Source organism: Taurulus bubalis, assembly GCF_910589615.1.
Source record: "Taurulus bubalis genome assembly, chromosome: 8".
Taxonomy (NCBI): Eukaryota; Metazoa; Chordata; class Actinopteri; order Perciformes; family Cottidae; genus Taurulus; species Taurulus bubalis.
Window position 1 is genome coordinate 14,208,717 of NC_136596.1, and position 17,671 is coordinate 14,226,387.

Below are 17,671 nucleotides of genomic sequence, written 5' to 3' on the forward strand. Positions count from 1 at the left end.
AATGAACTATAGAGTTATCAACAGAGCGGACAGAAGCACATGAAATGGCTGCTCTTAACTGAGGATTACTGACTACATGTTCAGTTTTTGTTTGATAGTTAGATTTGACTGTTTCTAGAATTAGTATTCAGTTTTTTGTAATGCTATGTTGCCTTTGTTTTTTCTATGAATAACACAATATTGCATTAATGATACATAAACAGGTATTATATATTTGGAAAACTATGCCACATTTGTGTGGAAACACTTGTGACTGTTTATTAGTTTATTAATCATTGCAATTACAGGATATTTCAGTCAAATTTCGCTGTTTGGTTGCACCATGGCCGACAGTCCTTCCAAAGTCAAAAGAATAGACTGACCTTGAACTAATTAAGTGGTCAATTACACGCCTGTTGATCTCTTTATAATTTCTTAATAATTAGATTAATTGTGTGGGCAAAGAGTTCGTTCTCTTGTCCACCTACTCCTCCTTCATCCTCCACCTCTTCCTCTCACTTTTCTTTCATCTCCTCCATGTTCGGGCCCACAAGGTTTCAATACTCATTTATTTTGTGTCACCGTTTTAATTCTGTCCCATTGACAATTTTAATAAGCTTAATCTTCCTCTTACTCTCCCACCCCCTTACACCTCCCCCATCCTCATGTATTAATCAAAATTGAGAACGTGCCTGGATATATTTGTCTATTGTAACCTATTAATTTACTATCTCCACAGATTTCTGTTCTTACCACCGAAAACCGCTTTAGCCATGGAGCAGCAAGGCCTCGTGTTTGTCTGTGCGTGTCTTCTGATGCTACTTACTCAGGCTGGGATTTTCCAGTGCCACCCCCGTCAGTGGGAAGCCCAACATGGGGACATGTCAGAGCCTTGTTTTCTTGTTGTGCTGATGAAGCTGGGGGTGGGGCGAGTGGGCAGCCGTGCTCAGGTTCCAGGATTCCCTTCAAATGAGTCAGCCAGCCCCCACTCAAGCCGACTGTTACCTTGGGAACTCACGCTTGGGCTTCCCTCAACAGTACTAAAGTACAGACTCATCAGCACTCATACTCGCTTACACAGACACACACACACGCACACACACACACACACACACACACACACACACACACACACACACACACACACAAGCTTCTAAGGGCTTGGAAGCAGCATCCAGGTTGGAGGAAATTATCTTATTAAAACATTCTCACTGTGGCCTTGACTCTGCCCTGTTAGGCCCAATCTGCTCTGTGAGAATGAGATGACCAACCCAGCACGGCCACTTTGTTGAGGCAGATTTGTAATTTATGCAAATTAGACTGAAGCGATGAGTGTGATAATGAGTTTGGGTGGTTAGTTTCTTAAGTCAGTGATTTGAGTAATAGTATGCTTCCACCCTAATGAGCCGGACCAGCGTAGTGTAGGTTTGGTGCATCGCAGTGTGTCGGGTGATGTCAGTGATGGCTGGAGTTCACTTAATAACTGGACTGTTTATGTTTCCAACTCAGTTCATTACCAAAGCCAAATGAGTTTCTTTACTAAAGTCATTAGTCCAGCAGGCTATTGTTAAGTAGGTTAATTTTTTGAAGCGCTGAAGCAGATCATGGGTGACTCCCCTACTGGCGTTTACCCTGTCCTGCTGAGGCCAATCCCTCCCGCTCAGCTGAGCTGATCACCATTAGGTTACTCTACCAACCAATCAACTCAGACTCTAATAATTCTTTGATTTTATATAGCCCTTTTCTGAATACTCAAAGATGCTTTACATAGGAATCATTCACCCACTGATGAGAGGAGCTACCATGCAAGGTGCCACATCAGGACTATCTAACATACATACACCGTAGGCGCAACTACGGGAGCAATTTAGGGTTAAGTGTCTTGCTCAAGGACACATCTACACAGGCTGGCGGAGCTGGGGATCGAGCCGCCGATCCTCTGATTGGAGGACGACTCTGCTCACCACTGCGCCACGGTCGCCCAAACTCTCAAGCCCATTAGGCTTTTTCACAACACAGGGTAATTTACCATAGCTGGATACTCCAGAAAAATGATTTGTATGGTTGTGTTTGATTTCATTGGGGTTAGTTTTAAGGAAATGTTGCTGTTTATTTTTTTTAATAACAAATTCACATACAATACAGTATCATCTATTTTATGGGTTAACTGTGAACATTAATTAAGTTTGATTAATTGATATTAATAAATTTGCCTCAGAGAGATCTACAATCTGTACACATACAACATCCTCTGTCCCGGGACCTCACATCAGCACAGGAAAAACTCCCCCAAAAAAACTTTAACGGGGAGAATAAGGTAAGAAACTTGAGGGAGCGCAACAGGAGGATCCCTCTATCAGGATGAACAGAACTACAATAGATGTCATGTGTACAGAATTAACAACATAACAGAGTTGCAACACATTCAATGCATATGACATAAATTATTCATATAATGAGAGAAGTAGGCATGATGAAAACGGTACGGTCTTTTCACATGGGTTTTGCCTCCGATACAGGAGATATATATATATATATATATATATATATATATATATATATATATATATATATATATATATATATATTTCTGTATATGTTTGTGAAAGTCATTGACTCCCACGTGCTACATAGAGCTCCCTGTAGATGTGGTTTCCAATGTGCTTCCAGGTCCTGGCTTGTAGGAAGGTGGTAATGCATCAACTTGCAGCCTCTTCTGAAGGTCAGGAGAAACTTTGTCTTAGTTTTAGGTAGGTTGGCACAGGTGTGGTGCATCGGTTTGATGACCATATACCTGTAGAACTCAAGAAAGGATGGCCGAGGGGCAGCCCAGCCCATTACACAGGATGGCCCAATATTGCTGCCATAGTCCGCCAATTTTAGGGAGGCCTGATGTGATAATCCATAAGCATTATATCCAGGTTGCAGAATTTTAGAGACTAGGAAGGTGGATAAAGACAGTGGGCAGTGCCCACTGGGCACTGCAAATTTCAGTGCCCACTTCACCAGTTTAGTGTTGCTGTAGATAGATGGGACTATAACCACTATAGTGTTGCCAGTAAGCATCTGACAGTGGAAACTTATTCTACGTATAACAACGGCTTTCTAGCTCAATCTTTTGTCAGTAAACTGTTGCATAATATGATTGTGTTGCATACCATGTAAACTCAAAAGTCAGGTGATCTCAAGTGGTTTCTTTTCACCCCTTATACCAGAGACTCTTTTCACCCACTCATTTTAAATTCACAAGTGGCTGATTTACGCTGAAATCCTAAAATAAATGAGGTTGTTACGAACATATTCAATGTATTTCCTTCCTCAAAAAAATTGTGTTTAACCTGTAAACGGTGAGGTTCCTTCTGAGACACAGACTTTTAATTCACAATAACCCTGCAAATGAATGGGCTGATTACTGAGGCGAAGATAAAGAGGCAGTCATAAGCACTTGGCTTGAGTGTAATAGGCGAGGGGGGGGCGGCTGTGGCGGTACAAGTCCAGCCTCAGAAATAGAGCTGTGAACACCATCTGTCATGCTCTCTCTCCCCGTCTGTTAGCCTGACTGCAAGTAAAAGGGAGAATGATGCTCTCAGAACTGCATTAGAAGGACGTGGGTGCTGATTGTCGTAGGTGTGGGTTTACAGGGTGTGCAAGGGAGGAGGAGGGAAGTGGTGTATATACAAGAAGGTGCATGAGTAACTGACAAAGGGAAGCACTCTCCCACACAAGGAGAAGGGTTGTTGGACAAGTGGGTATTCCTGGTGAAACCGCACCCCTGCACCTTCTTACCACCTCCTCGCGGACTCCTACCTTTTGTCAGAGGATTCCCTGCGGAAGTTATGTCGACGCATTATACAAACACACAGCTCATCTTCTCCTCTGAGGCCGAGAGAGGTTAACAATGCATGTATGATGTTGAGCTTAATTTTAAAGGTTGAGCAAGTAGTCCTTGCTGTTGCCTGGCCAATCTCATACACAAAGGCTGATCATGTCCAAGAGTTTAGAGATGATAATAATGCTGCCATAAACTCTGAACAAATTCCTTCATGGGTTGAATAAATTAGTTGGTCTGGATAAGCCTCGGTTGTGTTTGAGTTGGAGCAGAGAGCGAGAGTTATTTGCGCTGAACATTGGTGGTTGGAGTGTCAGGCTATTACGTGACCCACAGAAAAAGCTCTGGTGCATTTATTTTTCCCGATTTTCAGAATTATTCATTGCTCATAACGTGTAGGTTGTTTGGGATCCTTTCTGCTTTTGTCTGAGTCGGAGTGTGAAATAGAGTCAGTAAAACATGAAGGCAAGCTGGGCCACGATGAACAACAGGGAAAGGCACGATGAAATGTTCGAAACACTGAACTAACATTCGTTAAATCTGGTGTCTCAAGTGGTGGATGGCTCCTACATTTGAACAGAGCAGAGACAAATGAAGAAACCTTCAATGAATATATTTTTGTTGACATTTAGGAACAAAGCAAATATTTAACCGATCGTATTGTCTGGATTTACCTTTTCATTTGATATGTACGGGTGAATTAACAACTGAAACAAAGTCCAGTTCTCCCCCTACTTCAGGTGCCATAAGTGCTCTCCCACACCAGTTTATGCTCACTGGTTCTTCGTCTCTGAAATCAAAAGTAAGCTCTCCTCTATAAATAATGACACACCTGTATGCGTCAGAGTATGTTGTTATTTTCTGTTAAGTATGTACAATACTTAACATCCATTTTGATGCTTTTTGTTTATTTCACTGTCAGTTTCTGCCTCTCCCACACATCTCAGTGTGTGATTCATTATCACAGCCACAAGAATGGGTATTCCCCTCATATGAGATGTAAAAGAGTCTCCTTTTGTTTGACTTAATAACTCTCACATGAACTCAAACTAAATACTTTTTTTTTTTTCTCTGTTTGTTTAATTAAAAAACATCTTTAGTTTGTCCTTCAACGACATGAAAAAGCTTTATGGTAACTGGAATGATTGGCACCAAACATCCATGCTGGTATCATGACTTGTGATGAATGGCCATTTGATGATTGTTGGGGTTTAAGATTTGGTGGCAGGAATGATTCATAATCTGTGTCATCTAGTCACAGTGATTTGTAGTGATTTATTTATTAATTCAGATCTCTGCTTTGCACTCAATGTTTAATTTTACACTGGTATATGTTGCTCTGTTTATGTTGGTCTCTTTTATACCTATCAAACAATAAGAGTTTAAAGAGCAAACATTCCACTCTATCAAAGAATAGTGCAGATTATTCTAAAATATACAATATGACCACAACATTAGGTGGTATTGTATATATTGAGCTCTATGATTGAACCCCGAAGACATTATGTGACTCATGGACATATGAATTTAAATAGTGATTGTAGTGGGTTCCTTGGTAACTGCATACATAATGAACCAGTTCCTCGTGTTATTTAACTTTCAGCTGTTGAAATGACATAACTTGTAAAATTCCAACAGTTGAAACGCTGACACAAGCCGTGAGTATCAGGCTCTCGTGGTAAAGATGCATATTTTAACATTCTGCTGCTTTTCAGTTGAGTGCTTCAGGTTAAACACATTTACAGAGACTATCAGTGACTGGATCTATATCTCTATATGCTGTGATTTGCAATATATACACATACAATCGTCAAGCTACATGGCATCTGCCTTATGTATTGTAACTTCGATCCTCAGCTGTAGGCCAGCATAATCCAAAAATAAAACAGTTTACGGTTGGTCAGTGTACCTGTGTGCTGTACTGCAAAAGTTATGCCAGTCAGTGTATATATGTGTGATATTTTGTGAAACAGATGTATAATGTTTGAACACATAGTATGATATACTGGAGAATATTCTCTTGTAATTGTGTTACTTTATAAGAAGTAACAAGAAACCAACATGCACGCTTTGTTTGCATGATATTTTCACCAATGTTTTATTATATATTTATTACATATATTTATTAAACCGTGATTTAATACATATTTTTTATGCTTTTCTAATGACATCCTTCATATTAACTTTTTTGGCAATGTCTATTGTCACTGGACCTGGTATCCATATTAAGATAGTTATCCATTGTGTATAAATTGTTTTTTTACAGTTTTTTCCCATCTATCATCCATGCAGCAGAATCACTGTTAAAATAACTTAAATGAGAGACTAAAGTAAGTACTTGTGTACCAGCTCATTGATGGGTGCAACCGACAATATATGAGCCTTGTAATCACGTTATATCCCTTATCTATGACATCATCATTCCCAGATTTTGCACGGGTGGGGTTAACAAGAAAATCATTCACCATGATCGGTTGGAATTAGATAAATGAAATTAAATCAAACTACGATGAATTCTAACCGCTCAAACAACACTCATTGATATCATCGGTTCAGTATACGTGCTGTTGTTGCATTTTATTGTGGTCCTCAGATGTTTTTGTGAAACTTAACATTTCAACTTTGCACTTGTCTTTGTAATTATAAAAAATACTGCAAGAATAGAATTGTACACAGATTAAAACCCATACTTAAGGCTAAACCTTTCTTAATACAAAAAACATAATTAACACAGCGAGCGGCTGTCAATCATTTAGTGGTCAGAACTTTTCACGCTCTGTGTCCCGCCCCCACAGCAGGGTCCCTGAGGGAGGCCGCCCACCATGTGAGAATGTCCTTTAGATTAGTGTGAGCAAGTCCGTCACTCCCCAGCGAACACCAAGAGTCAGCGATCTCACACTGCCCTGCCCCGTCACAACTACTGTGATACCAGCTCTGCTTGGGAGCAGTTAAACCACCTCAACCACAAAACTGATTACTTTTAAGATGTTTCTATCTTGTGAGTCTTAATATATGTGATTCTACATGAGTTATGCATATGATTAATTTGTCTTTTAGTGTTTTGGCTGAATTTAAATGTTGCATTCATTTGCTGTTGTTAATCTATGTATTGTAATAAAATTAAAAACGCAGAGGATGCGATGGAGAGCGAGCAAGAGGCGAGCGTTAAGATGTGGGAAAATGTTGCACGCTCTAATGTTGACTACCTGTTGCTATGGCAATGGGTTTGGATCCTGCAGGCTGCAGGACTCTTGCTATTTCTAAATAAAGCATTTTTTCTCACTGATCAGTGGATGAAGAAGATACTCACAGTTGAAACTAATCTTCTGAATTTTAGAAGGCTGTGCAAACACTGGTGCTCTGCACTCTCATACTGCTAAACAGCAGTTACAGAATTATAGATAAGAGGATGTACAATAGAGGACACATGCTTTGCTGCTGCAACATTTCTATACTGAAAAAGTCAAGTATAAATGAAACAGTTATGATTCATTACAAAATATATCTCAGTCATGCTGGTCTGGATTTAAGGAGACACTATGTACTTATGACAATAGTTGTAACAATTTAACTGGCACTATGTCTCATGATCAACTCCAAACCGCATTTGTGATCAGTCCAATTTCCTAAATCTCCACATATGACTTGAGAGCCAAATCTTCCCATTTCCTTTTCAAGAATATAAACTAAACACTAATACTGAAGCTATTTATTGAATTACTAAGATTACAAATTGTCTTTCCAACAGGGTAATATTTTCATTTCCTATTTAAAAAAAGATTGTAATTGCTGAGTGAAAAATGTGTTTGCACCATAATCTGCAGGGAAAAACTACAACATACCATCGTATGTTCTGAGTGGGTAAAGTTCACATCCCCAAAGAGAATGTGGCTTAAGTTTCTATATCACTATTAGCTGTATGTTATCCATTTCTGCTTCAGGATCAAAAGAGAGGTGAGAGAGAAAACTATCCTGCTTGTCTTTTGTCCTTGCGTGCTGTCTAGTAACACAGTACCTTTGTCCCCCTGTGGGGGGAGCCTGTGTGTGGAGAAACAGAGGACAGAAATAGGTACTGAGACCAGATATTTGATGCTTTCAATGGGGACTTCCATGCTTACCTCAAGTGGGTTTTGGGCCATTTCACAGACAACATATTTAGTCCTTTTTCCTCCCACTCAAGGATGCAGCCGTCTTGCAATAAGCAGCCAAGTCTATTAAACAAACATTCCTGTGTGCAATTTGCAATGTGAGATGCTTGACTGTGTGCTTCCTGGGTATGAGGGAGTTTAACCTGTCAAATATACAGTAGAAAATGCTTATGAAAAATATCTGCGCTTCACATCGGGTGACATGATGTCAGTTTCTAGGCAACAGGAATGTAAAATTAATAATATGGGGAATTGCTACCTGGAAATCCACTCAGTGGTTTAATTTGCTTGGAAACTGTTTTTTTTTATTTTTAGATACTAGCAATCATCAATTATTATTGTCTTTCTATCTATGATTGATAAAAATACATTGATATGGCAGCATATGTCTATTAAATGTCAAAATTGGCTCCAAAAACAATTGTCTTCGAAATTAGATGGCCACTCCCGCCTTTCTTAAGTTGGTAGTTGGTGCTAATTCAAGGACTAACCACTGAGCTACGAGAGTGTATAATATTTGTCTGTGGCAGTACAAAGGAAAAGTGGCATTATGTTGTGTTGTAGGAAGCATGTTTTTTTTTCCCTATCAGTGAACTGACATTACTATCCATCATACATGTCCCAAATGCTTTGCCTGACCAACTCTGTGTCTGAATTACCAGGGCAATGCGCTCAAGAAAGGACAGATACACGGAAAGACCCTCACTGGTAAGTGTGGTTTTCAGTTGACCATTCATTTTATCTTGGTAATAACAGTTATGATTCATTACAAAATGTATCTCAGTCATTCTGGTCTGGATTTAAGGAGACACTATGTACTTATGACAATAGTTGTAGCAATTTAACTAGCACTATGTATCATGATCAACTCCAAACCACATTTGGGATCTGTCCAATTTCATAAATCTGATATTTGTATATCAGAGATATCTGCAGGGAATCAGCGGTTGTGACTCAAGTTCTTCTTCGTCATTTGTGTTGTCTAAGCTTGTTTCTTTTATTTAGTTAACATTAGGTTTGATTTCATTATCACTTTCAGCAATTTACCTTAAAGCTACTGTGAAGAACTTTTAACTGGTTATGTAACCGTCTCAATGTAATACTGATGCCTCTTTATGACCTACATAAGTAAGACTATCAGAGACTATCAGCAAGAAGATTTTCTATTTCCATACAGTTATTTTTAATGCCTGTCATTGGTGCCACTGGGTTTCAAAGAAAATCGTATGGAAATTATGCAGGTTCACTAGAAACTCAGCTCCGGCTCCAGGGGGGCAGCAACCAGAGCCATCACAGACACCACGCTGCTGGAGGCCTAGGCCGCACGGCTGGACCCACGAGAAGGAAGGGAGGCGCAGGAGAGGCAGAACCAGGAGTGAGCAGGGCAGACTGTCAGACCCTGCTGCAGTGAAATGAGAGGTTTTCTAAATAGAATCTGGTGTTCAGAAACACGACTTACTTTTGTCCACAGGGAATGCCAAATTTAACACAAATTGAAACATGCTTGTAGCTTCAAGGTAGGGTTGGTAATCTTCAGAAACATGTTTGTTATATTTGTTGAAATTCACATTACATCCTGACAGCAATCAATGTATAAAATGCTCTGTCAAAAAAAGGGAACAAATCTGGTGTCTCAGGTTGGGACTGTAATAAACTCTTCCAATCGCTTCATTCTTCCCAAATTGGCATTAGTGAGCGAGTGTAACGGCTGTAACAGCAACAATAGAGTTGAGAGTCAGATGTGAACCACGAGAGTGATTTTGGATGTGTTTACTGTCCTTCAGTGTCGGTGTTGATTTAAAGAGGATTTATCCAAAAAAGAACTAGCCCACTTATATCCCACAACCTAGAGAACGCAAGGAATTAAGGGTGACAATTTTAAGGATCTCCAGCTACCATTGTTTTTTGTAATCTAGAAAAATAATCCAGATTCATAAAGAGGATGAAGAATTAGGATTTCATAGATTAAACCCACTGTTAGATTTTAGTTGCATCATTGAGATAATCGTATACATGTAATATCACCAATCTCAGCTCTCCTGATACTGATTCTTTGTTTTTCCGCGCAGACTATCAATCGCCAACCCCTCCACAGAAATCTGTTTTTCATTGCTACCAGTTCATGTTGTTCGAGCAGCTTCCAGACGCACCAGTGTCTCTCACTGAGCAGGAGAAGTCATCCCGCGGTAAAGAGTCCGCTCACCAGCACCTTGAGTTCACAGCCTGGTTGGCCCCTGCATTTACCAACACTGATCAGCTCAACTGGCAGCAGTTAGTTGTTAAATCAACAAAAGAAAGAATGCACCAAGGAATTAAAACTCAATGCCCAAACACTACCTCTCAAATTAGCCTCATAATAGTCTTTTGTTAGCTGCAGGTATTTTGGGGGGCTTAAGCAAGTAGATGATTCTATTTCCTGACATACATACAGTTTCGTCATTTTACAACATTAGATTGAAGTAGGTATTGCGTAATTTGTTTGAGTGGTCTTAATCCTTTATTTAGGGTGTAATATTTCCATATTAGGATTTGATTTATTATATAATTGATTTTAATAATATAATAAGTTTTAAGACACTGCAGCCAGTCACCATCTAACCACCTTTAAGCCCAGGATTTGGTCTCTGGCTGTTTTCTCAGGACACATCATTATGCATAGTGAAAAATAATAAAAAACTATGAGCATTTCATCAAAGCATTTGGAGTTAACAAGGGAAATGTTAATGAGGTTAGTGAGTAAGTCTGCTGCAGTTTTAATGCCTGAGGGGGTCAAGAAGACCCGTATGGTTGGCTCCCACGCACACCTGCACAAGTCTGCTTGACCACGTCTTGTTAGCCCAGTCAGTGCACATGAACTGTGTACATCAACTTCTAACCTTGATTACTGTTGATATTATTAGCAGGTCTTCTTCTTTTTTTTTGTCTTTCAAAAGACAACCGTGTTTGTCTGGCAGAAAGCTGAGCTATTGTTTTGTTTATAGTTCAGATTTACTGAATTTTCCTCCCCCTGAAGTAAAGTCTCTTGGAGGTGGGCAATTGCACTTGGATGTACAGTGCGGCACCTCGCAGGAGGCGTGCTCGTCTGTCGGTTCTACTCGGGTCACAGCCAGTGATTTGAGGGGAGATCAGGGCGGTGTGAGACTTCAAGCGGTGTGGCCGTGAATGAGTGGAGCTGCCAGTCTGTGCTGTTTGAAGTTTTGACAGCTATGTCAGCAAACAATCAAGGCATATTAGGCTGAGGTCTGTTTGATGTTGAAACCTCTGGAAAAAGAAATGTCAAAGATGTACTTTGGAGTATTTTACATATCCAAACTCACATTTGGGAAGGTATTGTTACAGTATTCACTGTGTCAGAACTAGTTAAGATGAAGGAATGGTAGCATGAATAATAGCCTGCTATTTAGAATATTTTAATATATCCTTTTGTGCAAAATAAACTGGAGCATACTCATTTTCTGCAACCAGCTCCAATACAGAAGTTGCCCCCACATCATGGAGTGATTGAACTGAGTGGATCCACCCATCCTTAATCTACTGGATGAGTTTAACTCCCGCTGTTGCACATCCTCTCTCATGCAAACTGTTCTATCTATAATTCAATTAAGAAATTCACTCTTGGATAATCAAATGTCTCATTTGATGGGTCAATTCTGGAGAGGATAACTGCCTTTGTAAAGAGGATTATAATGGATATAGACGCTGTATGACACATTGAGAATGAAAGCCAGGGTTTATGAATAGAAAAATATTCAATTTTACAGTTATTATTGGTTTGCTTGAATTCAATGGTGTACCTGCTTTATTGATGGCCTTCACTTGGTCATGAGTGCGGTATTCCAGCACAGACAAGAGGAACGGAGGGAATCCCATGTCTCCCAACCTCCTCCGTTAAGTATGTTCACTTATTAGCGTCTGTCCTCCCTCCATGTGGTATGACACAGAGAGCATTTTTCATAGCCGATGACATTAATTGATGTGATTTGCAAAAGGAGAGCATTTAGACGTGGGTGGGAGACTCCTAATGATCGTTTTCCACTTCCAGTAGCGCAGTCATTGACTCAATTTTATCGCAAATTTGTCGTCTTTTTTCTTTTCATCTCTGACCATCTCTTAAATAGTAAAGGGGTTGAACAATGAGAGGTGGAGCAGGGCTGTTGTGCAGAATTGTGGGAGTCTGCTGTGCCTCCTGTGATAGGGTTATGAATGTGGGTCAGTGAACTCATGGAGACAGCTGGTTTGTTACACAAGGAACTACAGGGGGGCTGCACTCTTGGCACCAGGCACAGGGGCGTGATCGTGGGGAATCCCCTTCACTCTGGGCTCAGGAAGGCTGTCCCTGACTGGAGGCTGCCCCTGTGCCAGGGCGCGGGGCAGGCGTGGGCACACAGGCCCTTGTGATACTTGTCAGCCACTTGGCAAGCCCTCAATATGTCCTGCTACTGTTCAGTGCCACCGAGTCAGTTTGTCAAGGGAAACAGTGTTAGCGTTTCCCCGGCCAGGGAAACTGAGGCTTTGAGAGAGGCCATCTAGTGTTGTTTCAGCCGACACGGTAGTTTGCACATGCACTGTTCACACATCCAGGCCCCTGTCTCCTGAATGGGACCTCAACTGTATTGATCAGAAAAAGAAGAGCGTCCGAATTATTGGATACAAATATAGTCAGTTCTCGTCTTTTATTTTCATAGTAAATTACAAAGCAGAGGATGTCCACGATGAGCATGTTGTGTGAATGAATGGATCACAGTGGAGTTCGCTGCTGGATGGTGTACGTTGCTCATCTTGCCTCCTAGAGCCCTTACTGCCAGCTCAGCACACTCCACAGTAATTGAAGCCATTTGCAATGTTGCAGTGTGGTAATGGGCAGATCCATGTCTACCACCCACCCACAGCCTCTACCATTAATCAGAGCTGCGTGGAGTCAAGAGAGCCAGGATTTGGTTGCTACAGCGGGCCTGAGTTTCAGCCAGGAGTCGGCTGCCTTAAAGGAACACTTTGACGTTTCAAATTTTGGCTGGTTGTGTTTTTTATTTATGTTTTTTTGAACAAATGCTTGTTGGTTTGAGGTAAAAGTTTCTTAATTTTTCCTCAACTCCTACCATCCATGAATAGCCTAATTATTATTCACTGCTGAAATGACTAATCAAGGAGCTGAAACAGCTAATCACTAAAATATCAGATTAATTCAAAAGTGTCCAATATTTTGTAGTTACAGTGGATACTTGATAGTTACTTAATTTGCTGCTTGTCTTTGTCATATGTGATGGTAAACAGAATAAAATGGTGGACTAATGGTGGACCGATAGAACATGTAATTTGTTAAAGTCGAACTGTAGGAAATTGTGATGGGTATTTTCACAATTTTCTCACAATTTATAGACCAAATTACTATCAGTAATGAAAATAACCATGAGCAGCAGCAGGAGCTGAACAAGTTAGTTGATTAATCATTTAGCTGATCAACCGAAATATCAGCAAATATCCCGGCAATTTATGAATTGCTTGGGTCATATAATAATGTATTGATGTATTCCCTGCAATTTGACAGGTGATGAACACTAACCGAATAGAAATCCACATATGACATGATTAATTACGCAGTCCCCGGTTCGGTGTATTTGGTAACAATGTAGGCTGCTATATTGACAGCTGGCTGTGAGCTGAGAGCAGCAGCCAAACAGTGTGACTCCGGTCCGCCACCCAGGACCCTCCTCAGCAGTCATCTTCCCCGCTGAAGCATCTCTGAGCGAGACCCGTTTTTATTCCAGAGGCACTGCTCTGTGACTGACCCCTGACCTCAGACACCCACAAATACTTTGCCCCTCATGCCATTAGGATAGCATTATTATGAATATGAATGTTCAGTAAAACTCTTCCCCTGATATGGCTCCTCTTACTCTACTGCGATGAACAGGATCACTTGGTTTTGAGTATTTTTGAGACACTATAAGAGGTTTAACAGGGACACCGCCCACACCACTAAATGTAGCAGTTCTGTCACCTCACAGCAGTCCTGATCTTCCTGCCATACCCAGACTGAGAGGCAAGGTGGAAACAAAAGGGGAGGCAGGAAGACTTTAACATCGCCCTCAGGTCCGACACTATCTGTCCTTTCCATGAGCAGGCAGATGGGAGAGGCAGAAACGTGTCTCTACACTACAAACAGACAGACACCAGCCTATTTTAAGGTCATTTGTTAGTCTAGGCATTTGCACGGTACCAGCCAGTGTGATAGCACCAGATATTGTGAATTCGCCTAATTTTGGATTGCTCCCAATGATTGCACAGCTTTAGACAGGATTATGCGTGTAAAGCCTTACAAGCAGCGCCTGGTTTTGACTCTCCGTCTGATCATTGCTCTACAATAAAGTGATCTTCAGTTTGACGTTCTCCGTTGGAGGAAATGTTGCCTAAAACTGCTAAACGGTTGGTTCTTCCTCTGAAAAGGGAAAGAGAAAGTTTGACTATTAATGCATGACTGCCATGCAAGTCAAATCAGCCACGTGACTCGAGGCCCATACCTCTATATCCAGTATGAAGTTTGTTGCCTCACCCCTCAGTTTTCCTTGGAGGTGCTACCTCTATTGGGCGAGGGACCTTGTTCTGGACATGCAGGGGAGTTTGGGGATGTGCAGAGGCGGTGCATTATCTCCCACTGAGGCACAGGCCAGAGGGGCCACTGGGGCCATGCCCTATCATACAGGCAGGTCACTTGACTCCATTGCCCTCACTTGATTATTGGAGCCCTTTCTGCAGGCAATCATCATTCACAGAGGGGACTTGGGAAGATTCAGGTACTCATCTGATCATCTCCCAGTTATTATTCATCATCTTCTCCAGCTGAGCTCAGGCCCTGATCCGACCTCGTGGCAAACCCGGACACGCCGAGGTGTCAGTCTCATAAGCTAATAACATGTAGTGGGGATCAGGAAGGGAGCATGAGCCCTAAAATAGTAATAATTCAGTCATCCTGTCATGTTATGTTTAAAACGCTCCAATAATTTGATGGTGAAATATAAACTCTAGTTAAGAGTTAAATACATTAATGGGTTCTGAAAATAGCCGGAAAGATTATGGCCTTGAATAGAACTTTTTGTCTGAAATCTAAATGAATCCTTCTGAATTGTTTTCTGCATTGATGGGAGGTGAGTGCATTTGATGTGAGTGGTGGCGGAAAAGTGTTTTTCTTCTCCCAGATCTCCTCCGCGATCCTGCAGAATGCAAAATGAGGTTTTCTAATGGCGAAAACAGCTCCAGCAAAGGCCTATAAAGCAGCTGCAACAAGAGGTGAAAATCAGTAAGGTTTCTATTTCGGCAGAGTCAGACTCAACACCTATGTGTGAGACCGTTCTCTCTACAGATTTGGATGATTTCAATAGTTGGCTTTCTTTTCAAAAGATTAACTTTCCTACGCTATTCTTGAGCAGCTGTTCATGTAATTACTCCACATACGGAAATACCATAATATCAGCGATTCCCTGGATTTTGGAGCACAGCATTGTCGTATGTACACTCAAACATGTGAAGACACAGACAGACAGACACTCGCTCTCTCTAGAATCTGTTGAAGTTTGCACGTTTTAAGCACACAGGGTTTTGTTGCCTTGGAATCATAATTGTGAATTTGTCTTTTTTTGTAAAGGGAGGGGAAGCTGCAGGGAATCAGCGGTTGTCAAAATCTTAGAAGTGATATTGTCATACCAGCCGGATGGCCGTCTGGTGTTTGTTTAAAAGGGGAGGGAAGAAAAAAGAAACAGTCCAGGCGATTGAATCATATCTTCTTGCCAATACGTCCTTGCGTTCCCACCTCCATCATTACAGCAACATGTTTTATTTTCAGCAGTGCTGTTCTCAGTGACTCACATCCCAGAGCCATGTGCTGCTCAGTTAGGCCTCAGATCCCTTAAACATGGGCTGAGCGGTCATGAGAAACACTCTTGTGATGCACCGGAGATTGCAAGCAGACTGTACTACATTTATGCATGATAAAAAAAAAAAACATGTCTAATAAACTTGTGAGGTTTAACTGTTTACTTATTTTGATTTATCTGCAAAACAATTTTGGATCAGACTGAAAACAAACCCGGGTTTTATGTACATTTACCCCCTCACCCCCCCAAAAAAATATCTGTAAATACTAATAAATGTCTTTGTTGATGTGTCATGCTGCTCCCACAGGCAAATGGGATCTTCAGGCCTTCATCACGAGGTTTGATCTGGGAGAGCCCGTGTCCACTCTGCAGTTCCTCACCCAAAACTACAAAGACTGAAAGATGCTCAGATGCCTAAATTAAGAACCTGTCAGTACAATTACATAAAATAAGATGTTTACCCACTTTCCCTGAATTAAACAGCATATTTTTTTAAAGCAACAGTCTTCTCTATCTTATCATTGAGTTAGAAAGAGATTTCCTCTTAGTGTTACACCAGCTGTTGGGTTTTGATGTTGCCCTGTATCTCTGTCACGTGGTCTGGAGTAAAGGATTTGGGGGATAGCTTTTGACCTCACTGGGGATTTCTTATTAGTTTCCAAACACTGTCGGCATTAGAAGGAAGACGGCCTGATATCACAACTCGTTGTGGAAAGAGTTTATTCTAATTCAGGCACGGAAACACGTCAGGGCCAAAAAAAGGAAGTGGGAGGTGAAACCGAGACCGCAACACAGCCGGATGCTGCAGTGGAACTTGAACCAAAATACTCTACAGTGACAGGACAGGGAGGAGGGGCTGCAGGGCCTGTGGTGTGTCGGGTGCAGGGAACTTTATGTTTGTGTCATTGTTTATCATATTTCCATTGACCACTCACCCCAATTGGAAACCTTGAGGTGCTTTCGCGTCCTTGATTGATTTTCAAAGTAAAAGCTGCTCTAACACATGTTGAAGTGTCCTTGAATGTAACTTTGGGACAATGAACTGGTTTTGAACTTTGTCCAGTTGCATAAGAGGCCTACCTGGCAGGTCTGTAGGGGATGGTGTGGATAAACTTTTCAACCCGTTCCTGAGGAGATACTTAGATACTTTTCAGACTTCACGAGTCTTTGTAGAGGGTGGGTCAGAGAACCCCCCATGAGGAATATTGGTTTCTAACCAGCAACTCTCCTCTGGGAGGGGTTTGTATCAATACCCCAGATGTCTGGAAAAGGCTGGATTTACATGAGGGACTTTGATGTTTTGATGATCAATCTTTAGTTGGTGGTTTCATTGACCCTAATTTGGTGTCTCATCAGTGGGCTAGGCAGGAGTAGGTAATGGAGGTTTTTGTTCCTTTGGTGGTTAAGCCAGCCTTGGTAAACCCCTATGTGCCCTCCCAATGAACTCTGGGAGATCATTGATCAAATTGTCCTGCATCTGCTTTGTTTGCTTCCCCGACTTAGCAGTCAAAGCAGCCACGTCCACAAGCAGAACAACCAAAACAATGCGCATGGGCCCCCTTTAGTCAGACAGTCCATTGCTTTTGAAAAAACGTTAAGTATCCGTCAGTTGGAATATCGCTCTTGACCTTGATTTACTCATCTTATTTGACTTATGAAATCACATTTTTAACAATTGGCAAGTGTAGTATAATTCCACACTCATTGTGAGGCATGCCAAGTGGGAGAGCATTCTTCCAAAAACCACCTACTTGAATCCATCAGTACACCATTGAAATGCCAAGATTTGTACTTCCAAATACACTGTGCATTTTTTTCTCCTTTATATCTCAGAGATATCCTGCCAA

General features: G+C 41.2%; 1 protein-coding gene across 1 annotated transcript in view; it reads left to right on the top strand.

Moving 5' to 3' along the window:
- Nucleotides 1-16,223, top strand: part of pebp4 (phosphatidylethanolamine binding protein 4) — a gene marked incomplete at both ends in the record, with an annotated part of 51,815 nt that extends 35,592 nt beyond the window's left edge. Inside the window, 3 exons of the mRNA XM_079222885.1 lie at nucleotides 8,619-8,664; nucleotides 10,026-10,142; nucleotides 16,132-16,223. Of these exons, the coding sequence (XP_079079011.1) occupies nucleotides 8,619-8,664; nucleotides 10,026-10,142; nucleotides 16,132-16,223 (255 nt within the window). The remainder of the gene's footprint in view (nucleotides 1-8,618; nucleotides 8,665-10,025; nucleotides 10,143-16,131) is intronic.
- Nucleotides 16,224-17,671: the final 1,448 nt, after the last annotated feature.